Consider the following 21,596-nt stretch of genomic DNA (forward strand, 5'->3'; position numbering starts at 1 on the left):
TGAAGGAATCTGTGCCTTCAGGGCAAGACTGGGGCTTTTGTGGACTGGACAGCTGCTAAGTTCTCAGCTTCTCCAGCATACAGAAGCCATAGCTAGACTACTCAGGTCTGTCGCGTTACTCAATCTGAAAAATTCCATTCTCTGTCTCACTGTCTGTCTGTCTGTCTGTCTCTCTCACACACACAAATGATTAAGTTCTTCTAGAGAGCCCTGCTTAGTACACTTGGTTGCTAGGACGGCAGTACGTTGGGGCCTGGACAGGTAGCATGGATTAAACCTGACTCTGGTTTTCTTGTGGGTGGAGGCCCTGTCAGAAAAGCCAAGGGTGGGCATTATTCTGAAGCTCCCTCCAGGAGCTCTCATTTGGAAATGATTCTTCTCTCCCTTCATCACCCTCTCGCTCATCTCCCCACCTCTCTCAGAAGGGCAGTTATATACTTGCTCGTCCCAACGCTTTCTCAAGCAGAGAAAAAGTCGTTACTAAAAAGGTACCATTTGCAGATTCTCAGTTGTCTGGATTCCTATGGTTTCACCATCTCTTGCCATAGTCAGTGGCTCCCATCAGGAAGTCACCAGGGGTGACCTTGCTTCCCTGAAACATCTTCACCATAGAGAGATAGCAGATGGATTTTGTTCTCTCTCTCTCTCTCTCTCTCTCCCTCCCTCCCTCCCTCCCTCCCTCCCTCCCTCCCTCCCTCCCTCCCCCCCCCCCCTCTCTGGCAGGTTCTCAAGTAGCTCAGCTGGCCTTAAACTCTTGACGTAACTAAGGTTGACCTTGAACTCCTGATCCTCCTGCCTCAGTCTCCCAAGTTCTGGGATTATAGGCAAGTGCCACCATACCCAGCTAGTGGACGGTTTTCCCAACATGAAGAGCAGCAGGCCCCAGCCACAGTTCACCCTACACTGATCAGTCACATGACGGAGAGGGAGACGGGAGTGTGCAAAAGAACCCAGAGAGCATTTGTGTGATCTGTATGAAAGCCCCATTTCCCTGCCAGACCCAGCAGACTTAGTCACTGGGGGAGGTTTTGGGGGATTACAGCTCTCACACTGAAGGCTTTTGTTTCCTGTTTCAGAAATGAATATTGTTGGCTAATTTGGACATCGCCTTCCTACTGAAAAGTAGTTGGGCCACCTTTACACAATTTAAGAAATTTTAATTACGTGTGTTTTTACTCATTTATGTATACGAGCAGATGCACGTGCACATGGTGCACATGTGGGGGTCAGAGGTCAACTTGCAGGAGTCAGCTCCCTCTTTCAGGTTGTCAGACTTGGTGACAAGGAGCCATATCACCTGTTCTCTGTGTTTGTGCGGGTATGTGCATGTGAACATGGGTGTGTGCACGTGCATTTGTGTGCAGATGCGTGTGGAGGCCAGAGGATAACCTCAGGGGTCATTTTCTGGCCACTGTCCATTTGGTTTTTCAAAGATTTTTATTTTATGTGTTTGGATGTTTTGCCTGCATGTATGTAAGTGCGCCCCTTGAGTGCCTAGAACTCAAGGATGCCAGAGGAGGGTGTTGGGTCCCCTGGAACGGGAGTTGCAGATGGTTGTGAGCCATGATGTGGGTGTTGGCAATCAATTTGGATCCTCTGGAAGAGCAGTCAGTGCTCTTAACCACTAAGCCATCTCTCTCCAGCCCTGTTTTGTTTTTCCTTCAACAAAATCTCTCACTGTCTGGAAAATCACCAAGTAGGCTAGCTTGAGCTATGTCCAGAGAGAGAGAGAGAGAGAGAGAGAGAGAGAGAGCACTGAGGATGGATGTACATTTGGGTGCTGTGCCCATAGTCGCCACAGGGGGATGTCAGATCCCCGTGGTGCCAGAGTTACAGGCAGCTCTGATGTCTGCGCTGGGAACTGAACTCTGTCCTCTGAGAGAGCAGCAAGTGCTCCTAGTCGCTGAGCCATCTCTCCAGCCTGGCACCCACCGTTTGAAGAACCTGTGGGAGGGTTCTTTGGTCTCGGTGACTTCTCTCCCATCTCTCTTTCCTTCTAGACATTGTCTGGGTAATCATTAGATGAGAATCGGCATGACACACGAGAATCATGACTCCGAATTCTATAAAGAAAAAGGCCTGAAACCTTGCATTTTTCTTTTTGTTGATTTATTTCTCTGGGAGTTTTTTTTTTTTACAAAGTGAATTGACCTTGCACAATTAGCTTGATGTAATCTTAGAAAAAAACCATATGAAGTATACTTTAGGGGGAAAATGATACATGCTCTAACCTGCTATCCCAATCCCATTTGACAATCACTTTCCACAGCTTTTGTCTTTATGGGGTGGGGGACTTGGGTTAATTTTAAACACCCATGATCAAATCTACACACAAGAAATTAAAATACTTGCTGACCTCCTTCTGCAGCACCAGCAGGGACCCAGCATCTAATACTGCAGCACACAGGGGTCTCTCCTCTAAGGTGGCTGTTGCCCAAGGCTCTTTGCGGCAGTATCCTTAGAAGCTGGGTCTGAGGTCTGAGCTGCGGATGTGTGTGAATCTGGGAGTTTCTCTCACAAAACAGCCTTTAGGGAACATGCAGGACAGGCCAAAAGGCATTCCATGGAGGGAGAGGGGCTGTTTTCCTGTCCTCGTTTGTACTCAGTCCTTGGAGAGCACAGGATGCCGCAGCCTGAGAACTCTCTACTCCAGAGGTCCACGTGTCTAGGTCGGTTCTCATCCATCAGCTCTTGCGCTATCCTTTCCATCCTTAGATACAGGGGCCGCTTTCTAGCCTTCAGCTCAATAGTGTGAACATCTGGAGAGGGTTGTGCTTTCGCAAGTCACCAGCTGGTACCAAGGAAGGGATTGTGCACAAGCCAGATGGGGACCAGACCCAGAGGAGACCCTGATCTAGGAGGAGGATGGCAGAAATGTGGGTAGCAACCAAGAGACCCACAAAAAAAGTGTACCAGATGCTGTTTCTAGATTTTCCCAGACCAGTAGGTAATGTGGAGTTCAAGAGAGTCTGGGAAATTCAAGCTCTGGGGAAGGGATTATAACATCTGGGAAATCCAAGGCTCCCACATACTGGGTAATTTCACATCTAAGAGTCGACATCAGACGTGCAGAGGCTTCTCTGGGTCAGTCCAGAAGAGGTGATGGCAGGACGGGGTGGGAGGAGTAAGAAAGGGGGTTCAGTCTTTCTTGGGTTTGGGTCTTTGGAGCGTCTCACTCTGAAGTTGGAGAAGCTGTAGAGTCCCCATCCTCTGGGTCCTGCTCATGAGGGGACACGGGCTGACCCCCCTTCACACGCTTCCACTTCATTCTCCGGTTCTGGAACCACACTTTGACCTGGGGGAGGAAGCAGAGGAGCAGGCTCACTCCAGGGCCAGGGTGGGCCTGGGCTCACCACGCTGTTGTTCAAGCTAAGTGGCTCCGGGATCTGGACTTGTGGCTCTCCAGCCCATGAGGACCCAGGGACTGAGAGGGAAGGGAGAAAACACATATCTGCCCAGAGGCCTGCAGATGTCAGGTAGAGGGGGGTGTCTCTGAAAGATCACTCCGCATGGCCTCTCCTTTTACGCATCCTGCCCACTCCTTGACATCAGGCTCCTTGAAAACGGGCCCCAAATCTCTCAGCCTCTGCATCCCTAGAACTGAGGATAGAATCACTGGCTTCATCCTTTGGCACGCTGATACATCACCTCTTAGTTCCTAGAGCTCTGATCAATACACGTTTATAAGATCTGACCTTCATGATCACATGACATTAGGGTTATGATCTTATTGCAGAGATGGAAACCCAGAGGTCACGGGGCCAGGATGTGGCAGAGGCGAGATTTAAATCTAAGCCTTCTAATCCAAAACCCAACACTCTTGCGGAGCATGCTAGCATCTGGAGACTGCTATTACATGTTATTAGCCCTGTTATGACACACAGGAACAGGTGTGACGCTTCCAGGAAATGTGTAAGCCAAGGGCCAGGGACCCTGTCCTTGGTGTCCCAGGACCCAGCTGCGTATCACCTGAGAACTTAATTTGGGTGCAGATTCCCAGTCCCCCTCATTATCACTGCAAAATTGTTCCCTGGACTCTGCATTTTATTTATTTATTTATTTATTTATTTATTTATTTATTTATTTATTTATTTATTTATAAATTTGATCTCACGTAGCCCACGCTGGCCTTGAACTTACTACGCAGCTAAGGATGACCCTGACTTAAGGTCCTCTGACCTCAGGCTCCCCAGTGTGCTGGGATTATAAACCTATGAAACCTTGCTGTTTGTGGTGTGGGGATTAAATCCAGGGTCTCCCGCACACTAGGCAAGCACTCTACCAATGAACTCCATCCCCAGCCTATCTTTTGATTTCTTTGAAAACAATTCCTTAGGCTGGCCTCAGCTTACTATGTAGCCCAGAGTAGCCTTGTACTCACAATTCTCCTGCCTCTAACTTCCAAGGGCTGAGTTTACAGGTAGGTGCCACAACACCTAGCTTTTAGAATCTCCACTTAAACAATTGCCTAGGTCAATCGGAGGCAAATGCTGATCCAAGTTTGGTGGAAATCAGATCTCAGATGTTCTAATCCTTGTCCACGTGAGAAGCGCCCGTGAGCTGGGCAGTGGTGCATGTCTTTAATCCCAGCACTCGGGAGGCAGAGATGGGCGGATCTTTGTTAGTTTGAGGCCAGCCTGGTCTACAAGAGTTCCAGGACAGGCTTCAAAGCTACAGAGAAACCCTGTCTCAAAAAACCAAAATAAAAAAAAAGAACCTGGAGGGGTGGGGGGAACCTGGACTGCCTAAACTCCATCCCAGACCAATTACAGAATCTCCGTTGTGGATCTCGCCAGGACGGTGGATTGTGGGTTGATTGCCGGGTACAGCTGTGGCTGAGAACTACTGGCTGGGTAGAGGCAAGCAAGGGGTTCTAGGCAGGGTTGACCGGGAAAGCACGAAGGGAGGTGAACAGAAAAGCGTGCGGACCCCACCTGCCTCTCTGAAAGGTCCAGGTTGACAGCGATCTCGTATCTACGGAGCCTGGTCAGGTAGTTATGGTGGGCGAACTCGGCTTCTAGCTCCCGCAGCTGCTCCTTGGTGAAGGCGGTCCTCTCCTTCCGGGCCTTGCTGCCGCCTTCCGGCTTTCCCCCATTCTCCTGGTTGTCTGTGAAGAGAAGGCCCCAAATGGGGGAGACATGAGTGAGCCAAGGTGGGGACTCCAGTTCCCTTCCGTTAGTCTGTAAACATCTGGGCAGCATTCTCTCTCATTTTAAAGTACACTGAGAAGCTATGGTGTTCCTAATTCTTCTAGCACCTTGTCCCTTAGAAATATGTTTAGTCCCAAGGCATGTGAAGCTGTTAGGTTCTTTTGTGTCTTTACCCCCTGAACCACCTCACTGACCCTCTACCTTAGTTTTTGAGCTTTGGGTCCTTCACTGAACCTGATCTAATCAATTTGGCTAGACTGGTTGACCAGTACGTCCCAGGGATCCTCCTGTCTCTATCTGCTCAGTCCTAGCATTACGGCCATTCATCACTTTGTCCAGAATTTTTGTTTGTTTGTTTTGAGACAGGGTCTCTCTGTGTAGCCCTGGCTGTCCTGGAACTCACTCTGTAGACCAGGCTGGCCTCGAACTCAGAGATCACCTGCTTCTGCCTTCCGAATACTGGGATTAAAGGCGTGTGCCACCACCATCAGGCCAGAATGTTTTTTTCAAACATGGGTACTAGGGCTTAAACTCAGATTGCTACAGAAGGCCAACCCTGGAGAACATTCTGGAACTCTGGGGCTTCTGTTAGACACAGGGGCTCAGTCCTAAGCCATGCCTCTACCTCTTCCTCTCCACACTAACCCAGCAGAATAGTTTCAGTATTGACCATATTTCACAGACCAAATGCAGAAACAAAGCCACCTAACTGCTAAGTGTGGGAGGCAGGACTCAGACCCAGGTGGTTTGAGTCAATACATGGTCCCAGTATGAGATAATGAGATATCTTTTTTCTTTTCTTGGTTTTTGAGACAGGGTTTCTCTATGTAGCTTTGGAGCCTGTCCTGGAACTCACTCTGTAGACCAGGCTGGCCTCGAACCTACAGAGATCCACCTGCCTCTGCCTCCTGAGTGCTGGGATTAAAGGCATGTACCACCACCACTGCTGGCCCAATGTGAGACATCTTTGAAGAGTTTACAAACTAGAGTCTGGTCTAGAGAGGAGGGACTGTATTTAGGATTGAAGGGCTTTCTTATGTCAAGAGCAGGTGACTGTGCCTCTCACTTAGCAACAGTAGTGATGGAGAGGCCACAAGCAGGGGACTAACATACCTGTACAATTACCTAACAGTTAACAAAGTCAGACAGTCAACTGCCTGGGGAAGGGCTCATAACACTTTGGGCTTTCTCTTCTTCCGTGTCTCTTTTTAGTCTTGGAGACCATGAGGAGGGAAATTCGCTTTCTGTGAGCTGTTCCCATCCACTTTCATTCCCTCAAAAGAACTAACTGGACCGCACCTAGCTGAGGTCCTCAGAGGCTTTGAGCCTAAGCCACCTGCAGGGTACGTGGAAGGATGCAGGCCTGATGAGTCAGGCAAGGGAAACCGCCCACACCTTCAGCTGCGATGCCAACTTGTGGACATGGCTGGGGACCCCACTTTAACCTCGAGATTCAGTTTGTAACTCTGGGCCTGGGGGCTTACTTTCTCAGGCAACTCGTTTGTACTTCAGTTTCTTTAGCTGACATCTCCCCATCCAGCTGCCTGGGTAGGGGACAAACGCTCAGGAGGGTGGCTGGTGGGCGAGAGAGTGTGGTGGGGGAGGGCACTTGGGGCTCAACTCCCTATGGGGTCCGCGGTGGACTCCCCCAGGCTAGGAGAGGTAAGAGTCAGTGGCCGCTGGCTCCTGGCCAGAGAAGCAGGGCCCAGACCCCGTCTGGGTTGCTGGAGCTTGGGCTGGATGGGAAGGTGGGAAGGACGTGTAGTCCCGGGGCGGGTCCCCTAGGAGTCCGCCGGCCTTGGCTCCTACCAGCGCCACTAACCCTTCTGGCGGCTGGCCCAGGAGGGTCGGTCACGCAGCGGATGCGAAGGCTTCCCGGAGCACTGCTCAGCCGGTTGAGGCCAGGAAGCTGGGGAACCGCTGAGATTCCGGGTGTCCACAAACTCCCATCCCGGGGGCCCACGGTGTTCCCCAGCCCCTCCTTGTCACAGCTGCGGGGAGTGGATGAGCCAGGGGAATTTTACTGCGGATTCAATCTCCACTCTCTTTTCCAAGAAATTAGAGAAAATAAAGTATCTACTTGCAAAGTTAATTTTTTTTTTAAAGACAAAATTTCATTTTTAACGGGCTCAAGCTTAATAGGTAGTGGAAGATGACTTGAACTATTCTTCCTGCCTTCACGGTCCTAGTGCTGGGCCTATAGTTAATGCACCACTGCCTAGCCAAGGCTAATCTCAAAACACAACTCCGAAGTCACGGTCTCCATGTCTTCATGAAGACCCAGAGAAGCGGATGTGTGCAGGCATGCTCTGAAAACCTACGTTACAGGGAAAATATCAAGATATTAATTGTTCCAATGTTTCAATTCTATGAGATGCCCTTGAAAAATCTGGAACGGGGTAATGACAGCTGGCTTTTACTCGTCCATTGCTTCTTCTTCAGACAGGGTCGGTGGAGATTCTCTTGCTCCAGCCCTCTCAGTGCTGGGATGACACATGCCACCCTGTGTGGCTGACAGTTGGCATGCTCTCTGCAGCCAAGTGTACCCCACTTCCTTAATCCTCATCGAAACCCCCTTGCCAGCGGCTACTCTGATCACCCCTGTTTCTTGGTATGGTCGTGTGGGTTAGCCGGGATCCTCAGGCTAATGTTCTCTCTCAGGGTTGTGACCACTCTTCAGTACCTGCCGTACTGGAGGCATTTGTGAAACTATCCCTGGGTAGAGGAAGAGGCCTGGAAGTTTGCCCAGCAGTGTTTAAGTGGGAGAAGAGAGATTTGAATCCAGATCCACCTGACTAAAGCCAAGGTTCTCAACCTTGATGTCAGATTTTCCATCTTCAGGCTGGATGCCCCAGGCGGGGGCCTGGAAATGGAACATAGCCTATCCCCACTTCTATGGTCCCTCAGGTTATCACTTGGAGGTTTCCATCCACACCCACCTTCCTCTTCTCCCAGGGCTGCCCCTGTGTGCACAGCTGCCCTACCACACCTCACAGAACAATGCTGTATGCCCCTAAGTCCTGAACATGATCCTCCCTAGAAAGGACTGGGAGAGAGGGAAAGGACCCCTCTGCAGCCAGTTGAGGACAGACTGCCAGGGACACAGGTCCTCTCCTGGATCCCACTGTCCTGATTTGGGTTCTGATCTTTCAATACAGCAATTCCTCCCACAGTGAGAACACTTGGGTCCCTCATCAGCTTCCCAGAATGGGACAGACAAGCTCTTGTCACGATCACAGATGATGAGACAGCCAGAAGCAGCAGAAGGAGCTAGGGACTGGAAGTGGCAATTTGTGTCGTAACAGTATGAAAAAGCCTGCGACATTTTATCCAGACAAGGTGTGTGAGGGCTTCCCAGGCTCTTCCGGCCTGAGATACACAGTTCACAGGCTCAGATTCACACATAGCTCACATGTGTGGATGTGCGCATGGGAAATGTGCACGCGCACAGTTCATGCAAAAGTTCATGTGCATTCGAGGGAACTCACACACCGACCACAGAGTGTAGCATTCATTTTTAAAAATGATGTTGTATCTGTGGATGTTTTGCTTCCATGTATGTTTGTGCACCGTGTCGTGCATGTCTGATGCCGAAGGCCAGAAGAGGGCATGAGATTCCCTGGAACTGGAGTTACAGAAGGGTGGGAGCCTCCATGTAGGTACTAGGAAGTGAACCCTGATCCTCTGGAAGAGCAGCCAGTGCTCATAGCCTCTAATCCATCTCTCCAGCCCCTACAGTGTGTATGTCTGTTGAGAGCCTCTTGCCTCCCCTTTCTGGATCTATCTCCCCATGTATAAAATAATAGGATCAGATGGGATCCTCATCCCCATGAAGAACTGATATCAGAGTTTTCTCCCAAGCCATGAGCCCAACACTCTCATCTGCTTCCCCTAATTCTTTTGCTTTTCCTCCAGGCCTGGAGGAACTGGAGGCCCTTGCAGCCGTGGACGCTCTTGTTTAGCCTGTCCCCCTTGCTCCCTTGAGTCCAGCTGACGTGTGTTGTTCATTGTTTTGTCACAAAGCTCCGGTTCATCTTTCCATGGCCCTCAGCCCAAAGCTTAGAATACCCCTAGGGAGTTTCTCTTCCGCATGCAGAGTTCCCTTCCCTGACCCTGGGGAGGGGGGCTGTGTTGGCAGAGGCTTCAGAAAACCCCCTGGAGAGCCTGGGTCTTGGCACCTGCAGGTACTGGCCTCAGGGAGGAGCTTCCTGACCTCAGAGGAGCCGCCCTGCAGTTCTCCAGGTCTCAGTTTCCTCACTTACAAGACAAGAATAGCTGCGCCCATCACGAGCATAAGGCTGCTCAGAAGTCAAAATGAGGCTGATGACATGTTAGCGCGCTGGACGGTGCTTGGCACAGGCACACAGCTGAGCCGATCTGAAAGAACTGCCAGGAGACATCCTATTGGCTGTGATGTTTGAATGATGATTTCACAGATGTAGAAGTGATCAGAGGGTACCACATCCCAGACCTGTGTACAAAGGATGCATGCATGCCTGCCTGCCCATCCATCCTCTCCCTTCCTCCCTCTCTCCCTTCCTTGAGACAAAGGGATGGCCTGTCTCAGAACTCACTATGTATCTCAAACCGTCCTAACATTTATGTGTAACCTTCTGCCCCAGCTTCCCAGGAATGGGAATTACAGGCGCGAGCTAAGGATGTCTTTAAACATCTGTCTTTGGGACATCTCTTTCCCATCTCCTCTTCCATAGGTCGGCAGCTGTGGCCACTGCCAGTTGCTATTGCTAGAGCCTTCCATGGGACTCAGGCACTGTGGCAGAGTAACCATCCTCCATCCAGGACTGTGGAGGGAGGAGGCGAGCACACTGCTGACTCGCTCTGTGGTTAGTGAGGAGCTCCCCCCTCCATCTGCCTGTACTGCACAGCCCTCAGACCAAGCGGGACCACACGGGGACACGCAGCCGTGCCCAAAGAAATGCAAACAGGATGTGTGTGTGATTGTGGTTCTCACCATGGGCTTTAACATCAGCCCAGGGAAATCATTTCAGAAGGAGCTGTCAGACCTGGCAGTATTTCCTCAAGTTAGCAGACGGCCTTATCAGGGTGACAGAGAGGGTAGACAGACTCAGTGGAACACTCCTCCCGGTGGTGCTGCATCTCTGCTCCCCAACTCCACTGCACCGTTTTCCGTAATTTCTAACAGGCCAGACGGAAAGCATTATGCTCTGTGTTCAACAGCATTTTGCAGTGAAGGAAAGATTTCTTTCTCCCAGACAGAAACTTCTTTGGGGCTTTCAAATTGACACCCGGATCACAGAATGGTGGGGCAGGAAAAGAAGGGGACTCAGGAATGATCTTATGCCATTTGCTGATTTTGCAGATGAGCAGAGGGATGGCAAGGGGTCTGCCTATGGACACACAGCAAGTTGGTGGTGGATTGGGGCCCGGAACTCAAGTTTCCTTGATAGGAAGTCACTTACATAGAGATCAGTCTGCTTCCTGTTATGGCCTCTTACTATCAGTGTTATTTTTTCTTTGGCAGCGCTATGGATAGAACTCAGAGCTCATACGTACCAGGCAAGTGCCTCCCACTGAGCCACATCCCGGCCTCTCCTGTTAGTTATTCTGTGAGGCAGGAAAGATACATATGAGCCCATTGAACAGATGAAGAGATTAAGATCCAGAGGCCACAGGGCTTGCCTAAGGGGCCAGTTTAACAAAGCAATAGTCATTTGTCATGCTACCTCAGGGGATGATGACCACAGAAGCTTTACTTCAAGGTGCTCTGGGGACAATGTCCAGGTCAGGGGTTAGGTCTGCCTCAGTGGGACTCCCCAGGGAGAAGAGAGGAAGGGTCTATCTGGGGTGATACCTGGGCAAGCCCTCTGAAAGGTGAGTCTGTAGTCTCCTGAACTGTCTTGAAGCAGACACTTTGCCACACTCCTGGGCCTGGTACCTTTACCTGCAGAAGGAGATTGGAGAGTCTCCGGAGGCAGGCAGGAATCAGACAGAGGCAGTGAGAGGCCAGTTGCATGTTCACATCTGGGACCTGCCTGTCTTCCTGAGCTCAGCTTGACTTTACACCATCCCAATGTCTAGACCCCACCATGCTCCTGTGGGTGCATGAAGAGACACGAAGCCCAGTGGTCGGGCCGGGGAATTTCCAGCAGGGAGGGGGTTCCAGGATAGTCTTCACTGAAAGTCCCTGCCAGGGTGGAGCAGTGAGGGTGGGCAGTAGTGATGGGAAGAGGAGGCCATGAGGGGCTGTGGGGACAGTAGAGGAGTTCAAGGTGCAGTGAGACAAAAGGGGTACAAGAGGGGAACTGTTGGGATGGAGGCAGGAGCATCAGTGTGTGTGTATATGTGTATGTGCATGTATGTGTCCACCCCACCCACTGGTCCAGGTCCTCATCAGCCAGGTGAGCATTTTATCACAGAGCCATGCCCCCAGGCCTGGGGACAGCCTTTGGGACGAACTGGAAAGGCACAGGCAGTGCTGGGCTTTGTGTTTTTGAGTTTCAGAGGTTCTCATTTGCTGTCACCAAAGGAAGTGTGGGCTTCAGGACCCCGAGCCAATGCCCACACAGTTCCTTTACACTGAGGGCAAAGAAAACAGGAAAATACCACAGAACAGTCAAGGATGGGTGTGTCTGGGCCAGAGGTGGAGAGATGGATAGGAAGGGCCAGTGAGGGGGCAAAGAGGGATCCAGGGTGAGGCGCTGCCTCTGGGGTGTGCAGGGAATGCAAGACCTGCTTCTAAAGCCCCTCCTCCCTGTGTCCTGGTGTCCCTGTCAAGCCAGAGTGACAGGTCAGTGAGCAGGCAGCTCCTGAGCTCGGCCCTGCCAAGACAGTGGACAGTGCTAATGTTGCCCTTTGGCTGGCCTGCTCATGGCCTAAAGGGTCTTCAGACCTTCCTGTCTTAGATGTCCAGCAGGATCTTCTGCCTCAGCAGAAACCCACTCTTTCTAGAACTCTGCAGCTCTGCATGGTCGGGAACCCGAGCAGGTGAAAGACTTGTGCTCAGACCTCTGAGCTCAGACACAGCCGAGACCGGAGGACCTCTCTGGAGCCAGATCTGTTTTTCAGAGGAAGAGCAGGGCAGTAAAGTAAGAGGCAAGGGACACCCAGAGGGACACTGGCAAGTACCAAGTTGTTCTCTCCTCCCGCACTGGCCATGAAGGGCCCTAAGGCGGATTCTCCTTGCTGGGGGCTCTGGGTTTGAGATGGCAGAAGAGTGGCAAAAGCTACTCATCCCTCAAAACTCAGCGCCCAGCACTGCAGTGACAGTTCACCAGGGAACCCAAGGACAGTGCAGGCCTGGCTGGTGGCAGATGGCCGTGGCTCTGACAGCCTCCCAAGATGCAGCCTGCTCCGGGGAGAGACTGAAGAGAGAAGGGTGCTTTGGGTCCTCTGACCCCTGTTCCATGGAGGGTCCTTCAGTCAGCCCAGCCCACGTGTTTATGCACCTTGACTCTGGGCTGGTTTCAGAATTGAAGTTTGTTGCTTTGGAAAACACCCTTATAAGTGAGACTTCCATAGTCCTGATGCATTTCAGACACATGGCACGGGATGGAAACCTTTGTGCCAGGCAGTGTGGCATGCTCTCACAGAGAGGGCGAGACAATAGAGAGAATGAATGAAGGACAGGAATGAAGGAATGAAGGCATGCCAGGCTGCAATAGAGTAGAAGTTGAAAGAGAGCCTCCTGTGTGCGAATGTGTCACCAGGAAGACTCGAAAGAGGAATCCGGCCTCCTTCTGGCCCTCTAGATCTTTCCGTTTGAGAGAAGATATAGAGTCATGGGCGTCTACGACTCTGGATGCAGGGTCATCTGGGGTTGACGGCACCATGGAGTAGGAATATGGCACAGTCCCACTGTGCAACAAGGGAGGCTGAGAGGGGATTCTTGCTGGGAGTAGTGACACACACCTTTAATCCCAGCGCTTGGGAGACAGAGGCAGACAGATCTCTGTGAATTTAAGGCCAGCCTGGTCTACAGAGTGAGTTCTGGGACAGCGGGACAGCCAGGAATATATGAGACCCTATCTTGAAAAAAGAAAGAAAGAAAGAGAGATAGAGAGAGAGAGAGAGAGAGAGAGAGAGAGAGAGAGAGAGAGAGAGGAGAGGGAGGGAGGGAAGAAAAAAGATTGCTAAGGAAACTCACAGTGGAAGGAAATGACCTCAACCCAATAAAGGCCCTACATGAAAAGTCCGCTTCTAGTATCATACTCAGGGGTGAAAAATCTCAAGCTTCCCCTCCAAGATCAGGAACAAGGTGGAGATACCCACCATGTCACACCCAGTAACACAGCACTAGAGTTCCAGACAGAGCCATCAGGCCAGGCTGGAGAGATGACACAGACGTGAAAAGCACTCTTGCTTTTGCAGGGGTCCTGGGTTCAGTTCCCAACATCTACATGGTGGTTCACAACTATCTGTAACTCTATATCCAGGGACTCTGGCACCCTCTTCTGGCCTCCACAGATACTGCACACACATGGTGCACAGATACACATGCAGACAAAACACCCATACATGAAAAGTAAAAAAAATTAATTCTTTTAATAAAAAAACAAGCAAGGTAAAATTATCTTGACAGATGTCACCATCTTGCATGTAGGAAATGTTAGGGGTCCCACAAACAAGAACTTAGAGTTGATAAATTCGTCAAGTTGTAAATGAAAGTACAGAAGTTACTGTGTCTAAACATATGAAGGACACCAAAGGTAAGTTAAAATAACAGCCTTAAGGCCGGGCAGTGGTGGCGCACGCCTTTAATCCCAGCACTCGGGAGGCAGAGGCAGGCGGATCTCTGGGAGTTCGAGGCCAGCCTGGTCTACAAGAGCTAGTTCCGGGACAGGCACCAAAGCTACAGAGAAACCCTGTCTCGAAAAACCAAAAATAAATAAATAAAAAATAACAGCATTAAAAACACTCAAGAATAAACTGAACCAAAGAGATAGAGGGCCTATATCCTGACAGCCACAGGACGTTTCTGGAAGAAATTAAACATGAACAAACAGAAGACATTGTGTTCACAGACTAGAAGAGAGTATTGTTAAAATGTTCACACTGCAGAGCACCGTAGCAAATTCAATATAAACCCTGTCAAAATCCTGACATTTTAGCCCACAAACAAATCCTAAATTTTTTTTTTTTTTTTTGGATTTTCGAGACAGTGTTTCTCCATAGCTTCTTTTGGTTCCTGTCCTGGAACTAGCTCTTCTAGACCAGGCTGGCCTCGAACTCACAGAGATTCACCTACCTCTGCCTCCTGGTAGTGCACGCTAAATTCTTTTTTTTTTTTAAAAAAAAAACATGACTTTTAAAAATAATGTATTTAACTTTATGTGCATTTTACATGCATTGGTGTGAAGGTGTCAGATCCCCTGGAACTGGAGTTAGACAGTTGTGAGCTGGCATGTGGGTGCTGGGAATTGAACCTGGGTCTTCTGGAAGAGCAGCCAGTGCTCCAGACCTCCGAGCCATCTTTCCAGCCTCCAAATCTTAAATTCTTATGAAAATGGGATGTCAAAGGACTCCAAATAGCCAAGATAATCTTTGAAGGAAAGAAAACTGGGAGCCTTGGGCCTCCTAATTTCAAAGCGTATTATAAATCTAAGATAATCAACTGATATAAGGACAGATGAGCAGGAAAGAGGGGGAGCTGGAGGTTAGCTCTCAGTAGGTGGCCAAGGCTGCACAGTGGGAAGAAGACAGCTCTGCCACAAGCAGTAAGGGGAAGACTGTACACACACACACACACACACACACACACACACACACACACACACGGAGCTGAAATTCCACTAAAATCAGGAGCAAGACAAGGCTGTCCACTCTCTCCATATCTAGTCAATACAGTGCTTGTCATTCTAGCTAGCGCAACAAGACAAATGAAAGCTGGGCGATGGTGGCGCACACCTTTAATCCCAGCACTCGGGAGGCAGGCGGATCTCTGTGAGTTCGAGACCAGCCTGGTCTACAAGAGCTAGTTCCAGGACAGGCTCCAAAACCACAGAGAAACCCTGTCTCGAAAAACCAAAAAAAAAAAAAAAAAAAAAAAAAAAAACCAAAAAAAAAAAAAGAAAAGAAACAAGACAAATGAAGCAGATCGAGGGGATACAAACTGGAAAGGAAGAAATCTATCACTGTTTGCAGATGATATATAATATACATAAGCTACCCCAAAAATTCTACCAGAGAACTCATACAGCTGATAAACAACTTCAGTGAAGTGGTTGAATACAAAATTAACTAAAAAAGCCAGGCAGTGGTGGTGGCGTGTGCCTTTAATCCCAGCACTCGGGAGGCAGAGGTAGGTGGATCTTTGTGAGTTCAAGGTCAGCCTGGTCTGCACCAAAGATACACAGAGAAACCCTGTCTCAAAACAAACAAAAAAACACATTAACTAAAAAAAAAAATCAGTAACCCGCCTATATACAAATGATAAATGTGCACTCTTTTACTCCCAGCACTGAGGAGGCAGAAGCAGACAGATCTCTGTGAGTTCGAGGCCAGCCTGGTCTATAGAGTGAGTTCAGGACAAGCTCCAAAGCTACATAGAGAAACCCTGTCTCAAAAAAGCCAAAAACAACCCCCCCCTCAAACTAAACATAGAATAACCCTATGACCCAACCATTCTGTTGTGGGTATACGTCTAGGTCAAAGAGATACATGCACTTGTTTCCCGGAGTGTACTCACAATTGCCTAGTGATGGAAGCAGCCCAAATGTCCATCAGCAGATGAGCCGATAAGGGAAATGTGGCAAAAACACACAGTGGAATATTACTCAGTCTTAAAAGGAAGAAATCCTGGCCGTGTGCTACAATGTCAACGAAACTTGAGGACTGATCAGTTCAGGGTCTAAGAACCTGATACGAGTCCTAGCCGCAGAGTGGAATAAGCCAGTGATAAAAAAGACAACCGCTTCCTGAGTCTATGCACGAGGTACCTATAACTCCCAAACTCCTACTGAGAGGCAGGCAGCTGCCAGGAGATTGGGGGATCTAGTTCAAAGAGAAACTCCAGTTTGCAAGATAAAACGGTTCTGGAACTCTGTCCTAGGACAGTGGATCTGCGGTTGGCTGCTATAAAAGGTCATTTCAGAATTGTAAAGATGCCGAGTGTTCTGCTGTGTGTTTTGGACCACGAGAAGAAAAAAAGATTTCCCAAAGATCGTCCACATTTAGAAATCTCCCTCAAGTCCCTTTACGAAATTGCGAGCAAAGCCAGGAAACAGGAAATCGGTGCAGGTTCTAGAACCACGCTACCATCAGTAGCTTCCCTGTTTGAGAAAAAGTTCTCTCTGTGTAGCTCAGGCTAGCCCTCAACTTTGTCACGCTCCTATCCCAGCCTGCTGGGATTTCAGGTGCAGCTACCACACCTCGGCAAAGTTGAAGCTTTCTGACTCTTGCTCTTACTGGTGTGATGCTGTGGACGATACAGCCGCAGGTTTTGAACAGGGGAGGGAGGGTACCGTCAGCACGGGTGGCTTTTGAGCTGGATATTAGAATGTGTAGACTGGGAGAAGGGAAACACCAGGGCTAAAGGGCCAAATCAGGGAATCAAGACTAAAAGACTGGATGTGTGGGGAGGCCAGCACAAGGTGTGGCTCTGTAGGAGGGGAGGAAGCGAAGGAGGAAGAGGAAGTGGGAGGAGGAGGAGAGTGGGTGAGGGAGAAAGAGTGAAGACAGGAGGAGAAGGAGTGAAAGAGAGTAGGGAGGGAGGGAGGGAGGGAGGGAGGTTTGAGGGTTTGGGTAGTTGTGCGGGCCTTGGAGAGAAGACCTCAGAGGGTAGAATTCGGGGCAGGACCAGGTCCAAGGAGCCGCAGGCCCAGGCTCCGAAGGAAGCTGAGGCTGACAAAGGCGCCGCTTGGCCGATTGAGAATGGGATCGCAGGGACCCTGGGCGCCCAGTGCCGCTCCCAGGCAGCAGGGCAGCCGCGCTGGTCACAGGCAACCTTCCCTTGAACCCCGTCAGGAAGTCACTGAGAAATCCCCCGTTCCCATAAATTAAAGACAACAGCAGTAGCCTGTTTACGGGGAAACAGCAGTGGCTTCGCAGCTGTCCCTGCCAGTAGGGGTCTTTAACACCCCTGGGCAGGGCTGGGGGTAGGTAAGATAAGATTGCGCTGCGGGTCTCCCGAGACCTCTTGGGGTGGGGGGAGGGACACCCGTCTTTCTTGATCGTTGCAGGGCGGGGGTGGGGGTAACTGGGCGTGGCGGGAGGGGGAGAGTAGCAGGGCAGGGGTGGGTTGCGGACGCTGGTGATGATAAAGATGGGTGCAGAGCCCATGCCTGGAGCCTCCTGGGACAGCAATGTGAGACACAATTTAACATCCATCCGTCCCTCCGCCTACCTCCACAGCTCTGACTGAAGCGCTAATTGATCACTACTGGGGTTTAGGACAGAAGGATTGCAAGAACTTCATACATCTCACCGACCGACCCAGGAACTTCTGAGACGCTCTATCTGGAATATTCAATTTGATTATTCCTGATATATATATATATATATATATATATATATATATATATATATATATATGTATGTATGTATGTATCCCAGGTTGGCCTGGAACTCTATCAAGCAAGAGACCATCTTGAACTTCTATTTCTCCTGCCTCCGCTATTAGGTGCCGGAATTCCAGGCATTCACTGTGGCATCTTATTTGTGAAGGACTGAGGTTAGAACTGTGGGGTGGGGGTCGGGGAGACTTCAGGTGTGCTCCTGTATCCTACCTACTGAGCTCCACCCCCAGCCCTCTTTCTGTGTTCTTAAGCAATGATTCTCAACCTTCCTGATGCCGTGACCCTTTGGTACAGTCCCTCATATTGTGGTGACTCCAACCATAAAATGATTTTCATTGCTACTTCATAACTGTAACTTTGCTATTGTTATGGATTGTAATGTAAATATTTTTGTTTTCTGGTGCTCTTAGGTGACCCCTGCAAAGAGGTTTGTTTGACATCCAAAGGAGTGGAGACCCACAGGTTGAGAACCACTGTTCTAAAGGCTTAGTTCAGGGGCTGGATAGATGGCTCAGAGGTTAAGAGCATTGTCTGCTCTTCCAAGGGTCCTGAGTTCAATTCCCAGCAACCACATGGTGGCTCACAACCATCTGTAATGGGGGTCTGGTGCCCTCTTTTGGCCTGCGGGCATACAGACAGACAGAATATTGTATACGTAATAAATAAATAAATAAAAATAACTTTGAAAAAAAATAAAGGCTTAGTTCAGACAATGTGGACTTGCGATCAGCCACAGCTGCTAAGGGACTTTTACAGCATATCAGAAGCAATGTGAAATCTCAGATCACTGTACTTAACAATCCCAGCTGCTCTAGGTGTAAGTGACATTGTTCCAGTCCCATTTCTCAGTTCCAGAAGTAGAGGCAGCAAGAAGGTAACAGCTTTCCCCAAGTTGCAAGAACCCCATCCTTCCAACCCAGTGGTCAAGGCTAGTCAACCTTCCTGGGCTGGCTTATGGGGACCTGAATGAGGCACCCCGAATCCCAGCAATCAAGATAAATAGTGTTTGAGCACATTGGGAAGCAGAGACCCAAGCATCAAGAAGTTCAAGGCTAGCCTTGGCTACAAATGAGTTTGAGGGCAACCTGGCCTCCTTGAGATCCTGTCGCAAGTAAACAAAACACAAACAAGGATCCAAATGAACCATCTGGGGATGTAGCTCAGTGGTGAAACCCTTTCCAGACATGCACCAGGCTCTAGGTTGGGCTCCCAGGTCCCTCATAGTAATCTATGATGAACAACAACAGTAAAAACCATTAGAGGATGGGGGGACTGCAGCTCCTGGGGGAACTTGGGGACTTTTCCGTGGGTTTGTCTCTTTTGAGAGTTCCAGATTCTGTAGTCAGTTGTGAGCCTTGCTGTGACCCCCCCCCCCCCCCCGCGCTCCGTGAGGCCCTTGGGAAGCTGACCCTCCTGCCTCCTCCTTCCTTGGCAGTTAAATTCCAACAGCAGAGGCAAGCACCTGGGCAATAAAGATCTCCCCGCTGACCAGCCACATGGGCTGGAGGGAAAGTCAGCTCCCCGGGCCCCACGCCCGCCGTCTGTTCCACTGGAAATCTGCAAGAGTCCCAAGTGAGAGGACCCAGGGTCCCCCATGAGTGGGAGTCTTTCCGGGTCAGAGGCAGGCTTTCAGATGAGCCACGTGCATGCTCACTCTCTAAAGCCCTGCTATTGGCTACTTGCCAAAAGGGAAGATGGGTCATTGGGTTTTGCTGAGACTTTGCCTGAGTCCAGAACTCTCCCAGCTCCTTTCCCTACACCCTCAGTCTCCTGGAAAGTGGCTAGATGCTGCAAGATGTCCACAGAACTGGAGGAACAAGAGTGGCAGGCACTGCCAAGGAGAGAGCTGTAGCCCTACCTCGGTGCCAGCTCCACCTGGGAGGGGCTGCCACCTGCTCTAGCCTTCCAAAGGGCTCACTCAGCTGAGTTAGTCAAAATGGTTGATCCCACCTGCCAGATCTAGAGCCCCCTGTGGGGACTGTAAAAGGCCCCTCCCCTTAGCCACGAGCATACACTGTGGTCATATCCCTACCCACTGTCAGTACATCCAGAAGGAGCCTCAAGCCTCGGGATCAATACCACCTGAGGACCGGGCAGGAATCTTCTGAAGGTGTAGAGTTTGGAGCTTAGAATCCAGGGGCTCATTTCACCTCTTAGAGGACCAAAGATGGTTTGTCTGATTCCCAGACAAGAGACTTTCACCCTCAAAACAGAAAAGTCCAGGTTAACCAGGACTTCTAAGTCTTCCTGCCTCAGTCTCCTGAGTACTGGATTATGGTCTCGTGCCCAGGGTTCCCTCAAACCCTGTCTCCTTTTTCACAGTGTGGAATGGAGATGCCAACCAAGCCTACAGTCTCCACTTTGCAAACTTGTGGGACTTGAAATACAAACCAACAAAAACTGCTGTCTGTGGCTCCCACCACTTGGAATTTCCTTCCTTCATTCCCGCCCTGCCCTGCTCCCCCACCTTCACCCCTAGGCACTCAGGGAATAACCTCCAGGTCTCCTCTTCCTCTCAGTCTGAGCTCTTCAGAGAGACAAGACCTCTTTTCTAGGGTCTAGCGCTCAGGAAAAGGTGAATACTCCAGATATACACTAGGTCAGAGGGGGCTTACAAAGAGAAACCCAGCAAGTTCTCCTTTGTCGATTGCCTGAAGCCCCGCCAGACTTTGTCAAGGTGAGCTGTCCACTAAGTGTAGGCACCACCTCTGTGTGGCAATACCTCTGGGTAGTTTGCCCAAACCCCACTCTCCCTATTCCCCTCATTTCTCCTATCCCCAACACAGACCTGCTCCTCTGCCTCTGGGCTCCTGATATAGGGTCCTGGGTCTACCCACCCAGACCCTGCGGTGGTCTTAACCCCCAGGCTTCAGCAATGGCTCTGGGACCATTGGCGGCCACTTGAGTGTGGTCACGTGTGAGTCAGAGGCAGCCTAGCCCAGCAAGAGCCCTCTGCAGACCTCACCAGTGTGAACCTCGAAACCCCATTCCATGTAGCCTTCCAATCCTCCCTGGCCACATATGGCATTTGCTCACACCCGTTCTTTGCAGAGACCCAGAAAACATACCAGCCCTATCACCAGAGAATTCTAGAACTTCTACAGTATAAGACTTCTCCCACTCTGGAGTAAGTTAGACAACATTTTTTCCAGTAAGGACCCCTAGGCTCTGAGAGGGTAAACAGCTTGCCCAGGGTGATGCAGTAATAGGCATGGTGAATTCTTCCCATCACCACCTACCTGACCGTTCTTTTTTCCTTCTGGACAGTTTCTTCTCAGGCTCGCTGGCGGTGCTCCCAAGTATCATGTAATCCTCACCGGAGCCTCCTGTGCCATCTACCAGGCCCGGGCTGCCGGCCCCCATCTCTCTAGCGCTCCCAGCGGGGCCCGGGTTGAGCCTTTGGCCGACTTCGGAGATGGGGAAGTGCCAGTCAGGGGTCTGTGGGAAGGCAGGATGTTGCTCGTTGAAGATGCGCTCGGTCCGGGGCAGGCTGTGTGGAGTGGCTGCCAGGCAGGAAGCAGAGAAGTCGGGGTATGCTGCTGGCGCTGGGAAATCTGATTTTTGGTGGAAGGAAAACGGGGTTGGTGGATAATGGGACAGCCCTGAGGCGCTGCTACCTTCCGAGTGGGGGTTTCGAAGGCAGCCCCAGATAGGGGCGGGAGAGTGAGGATTCCTCACGCAGCTGTTGGTTACCGGATCCATCTGCTGTCCGCTGCCTGCCTCAGTCCATTCAAGGATTTTTGCCCCGCACTTTTTCTATACAGAGTTTGGTAATTAAAAAAAAAATTAAACAGTAGAGGAAAATGTTGAATGAAAAAGTTTCCCCAGGAAACGAAACAAAAATTTTGCCTCCACGTCCACAAACACGTGGCCAGTAATACACACGTGCATGCCCACACCTGTCTAGGCTTCACGGCTGCCGTCCTGCCCCCTGACCCACGCCGACTGTTGG

At 50.3% G+C, this 21,596-nt stretch overlaps 1 protein-coding gene across 1 annotated transcript in view; it reads right to left on the reverse strand.

Moving 5' to 3' along the window:
- Positions 1-2,124: 2,124 nt before the first annotated feature.
- Meox1 (mesenchyme homeobox 1) overlaps positions 2,125-21,596 on the reverse strand; it is a 19,576-nt gene continuing 104 nt past the window's right edge. Inside the window, exons 1-3 of the mRNA XM_075942164.1 lie at positions 20,884-21,596; positions 4,935-5,107; positions 2,125-3,295 (exon numbers count right to left, since the gene is read on the reverse strand). The exon at positions 20,884-21,596 is cut by the window's right edge and continues 104 nt beyond it. Coding sequence (XP_075798279.1) covers positions 3,173-3,295; positions 4,935-5,107; positions 20,884-21,346 — 759 coding nt within the window. The 5' untranslated portion in view covers positions 21,347-21,596 and the 3' untranslated portion in view covers positions 2,125-3,172. The remainder of the gene's footprint in view (positions 3,296-4,934; positions 5,108-20,883) is intronic.

Source organism: Microtus pennsylvanicus, chromosome 11, assembly GCF_037038515.1.
Source record: "Microtus pennsylvanicus isolate mMicPen1 chromosome 11, mMicPen1.hap1, whole genome shotgun sequence".
NCBI lineage: Eukaryota > Metazoa > Chordata > Mammalia > Rodentia > Cricetidae > Microtus > Microtus pennsylvanicus.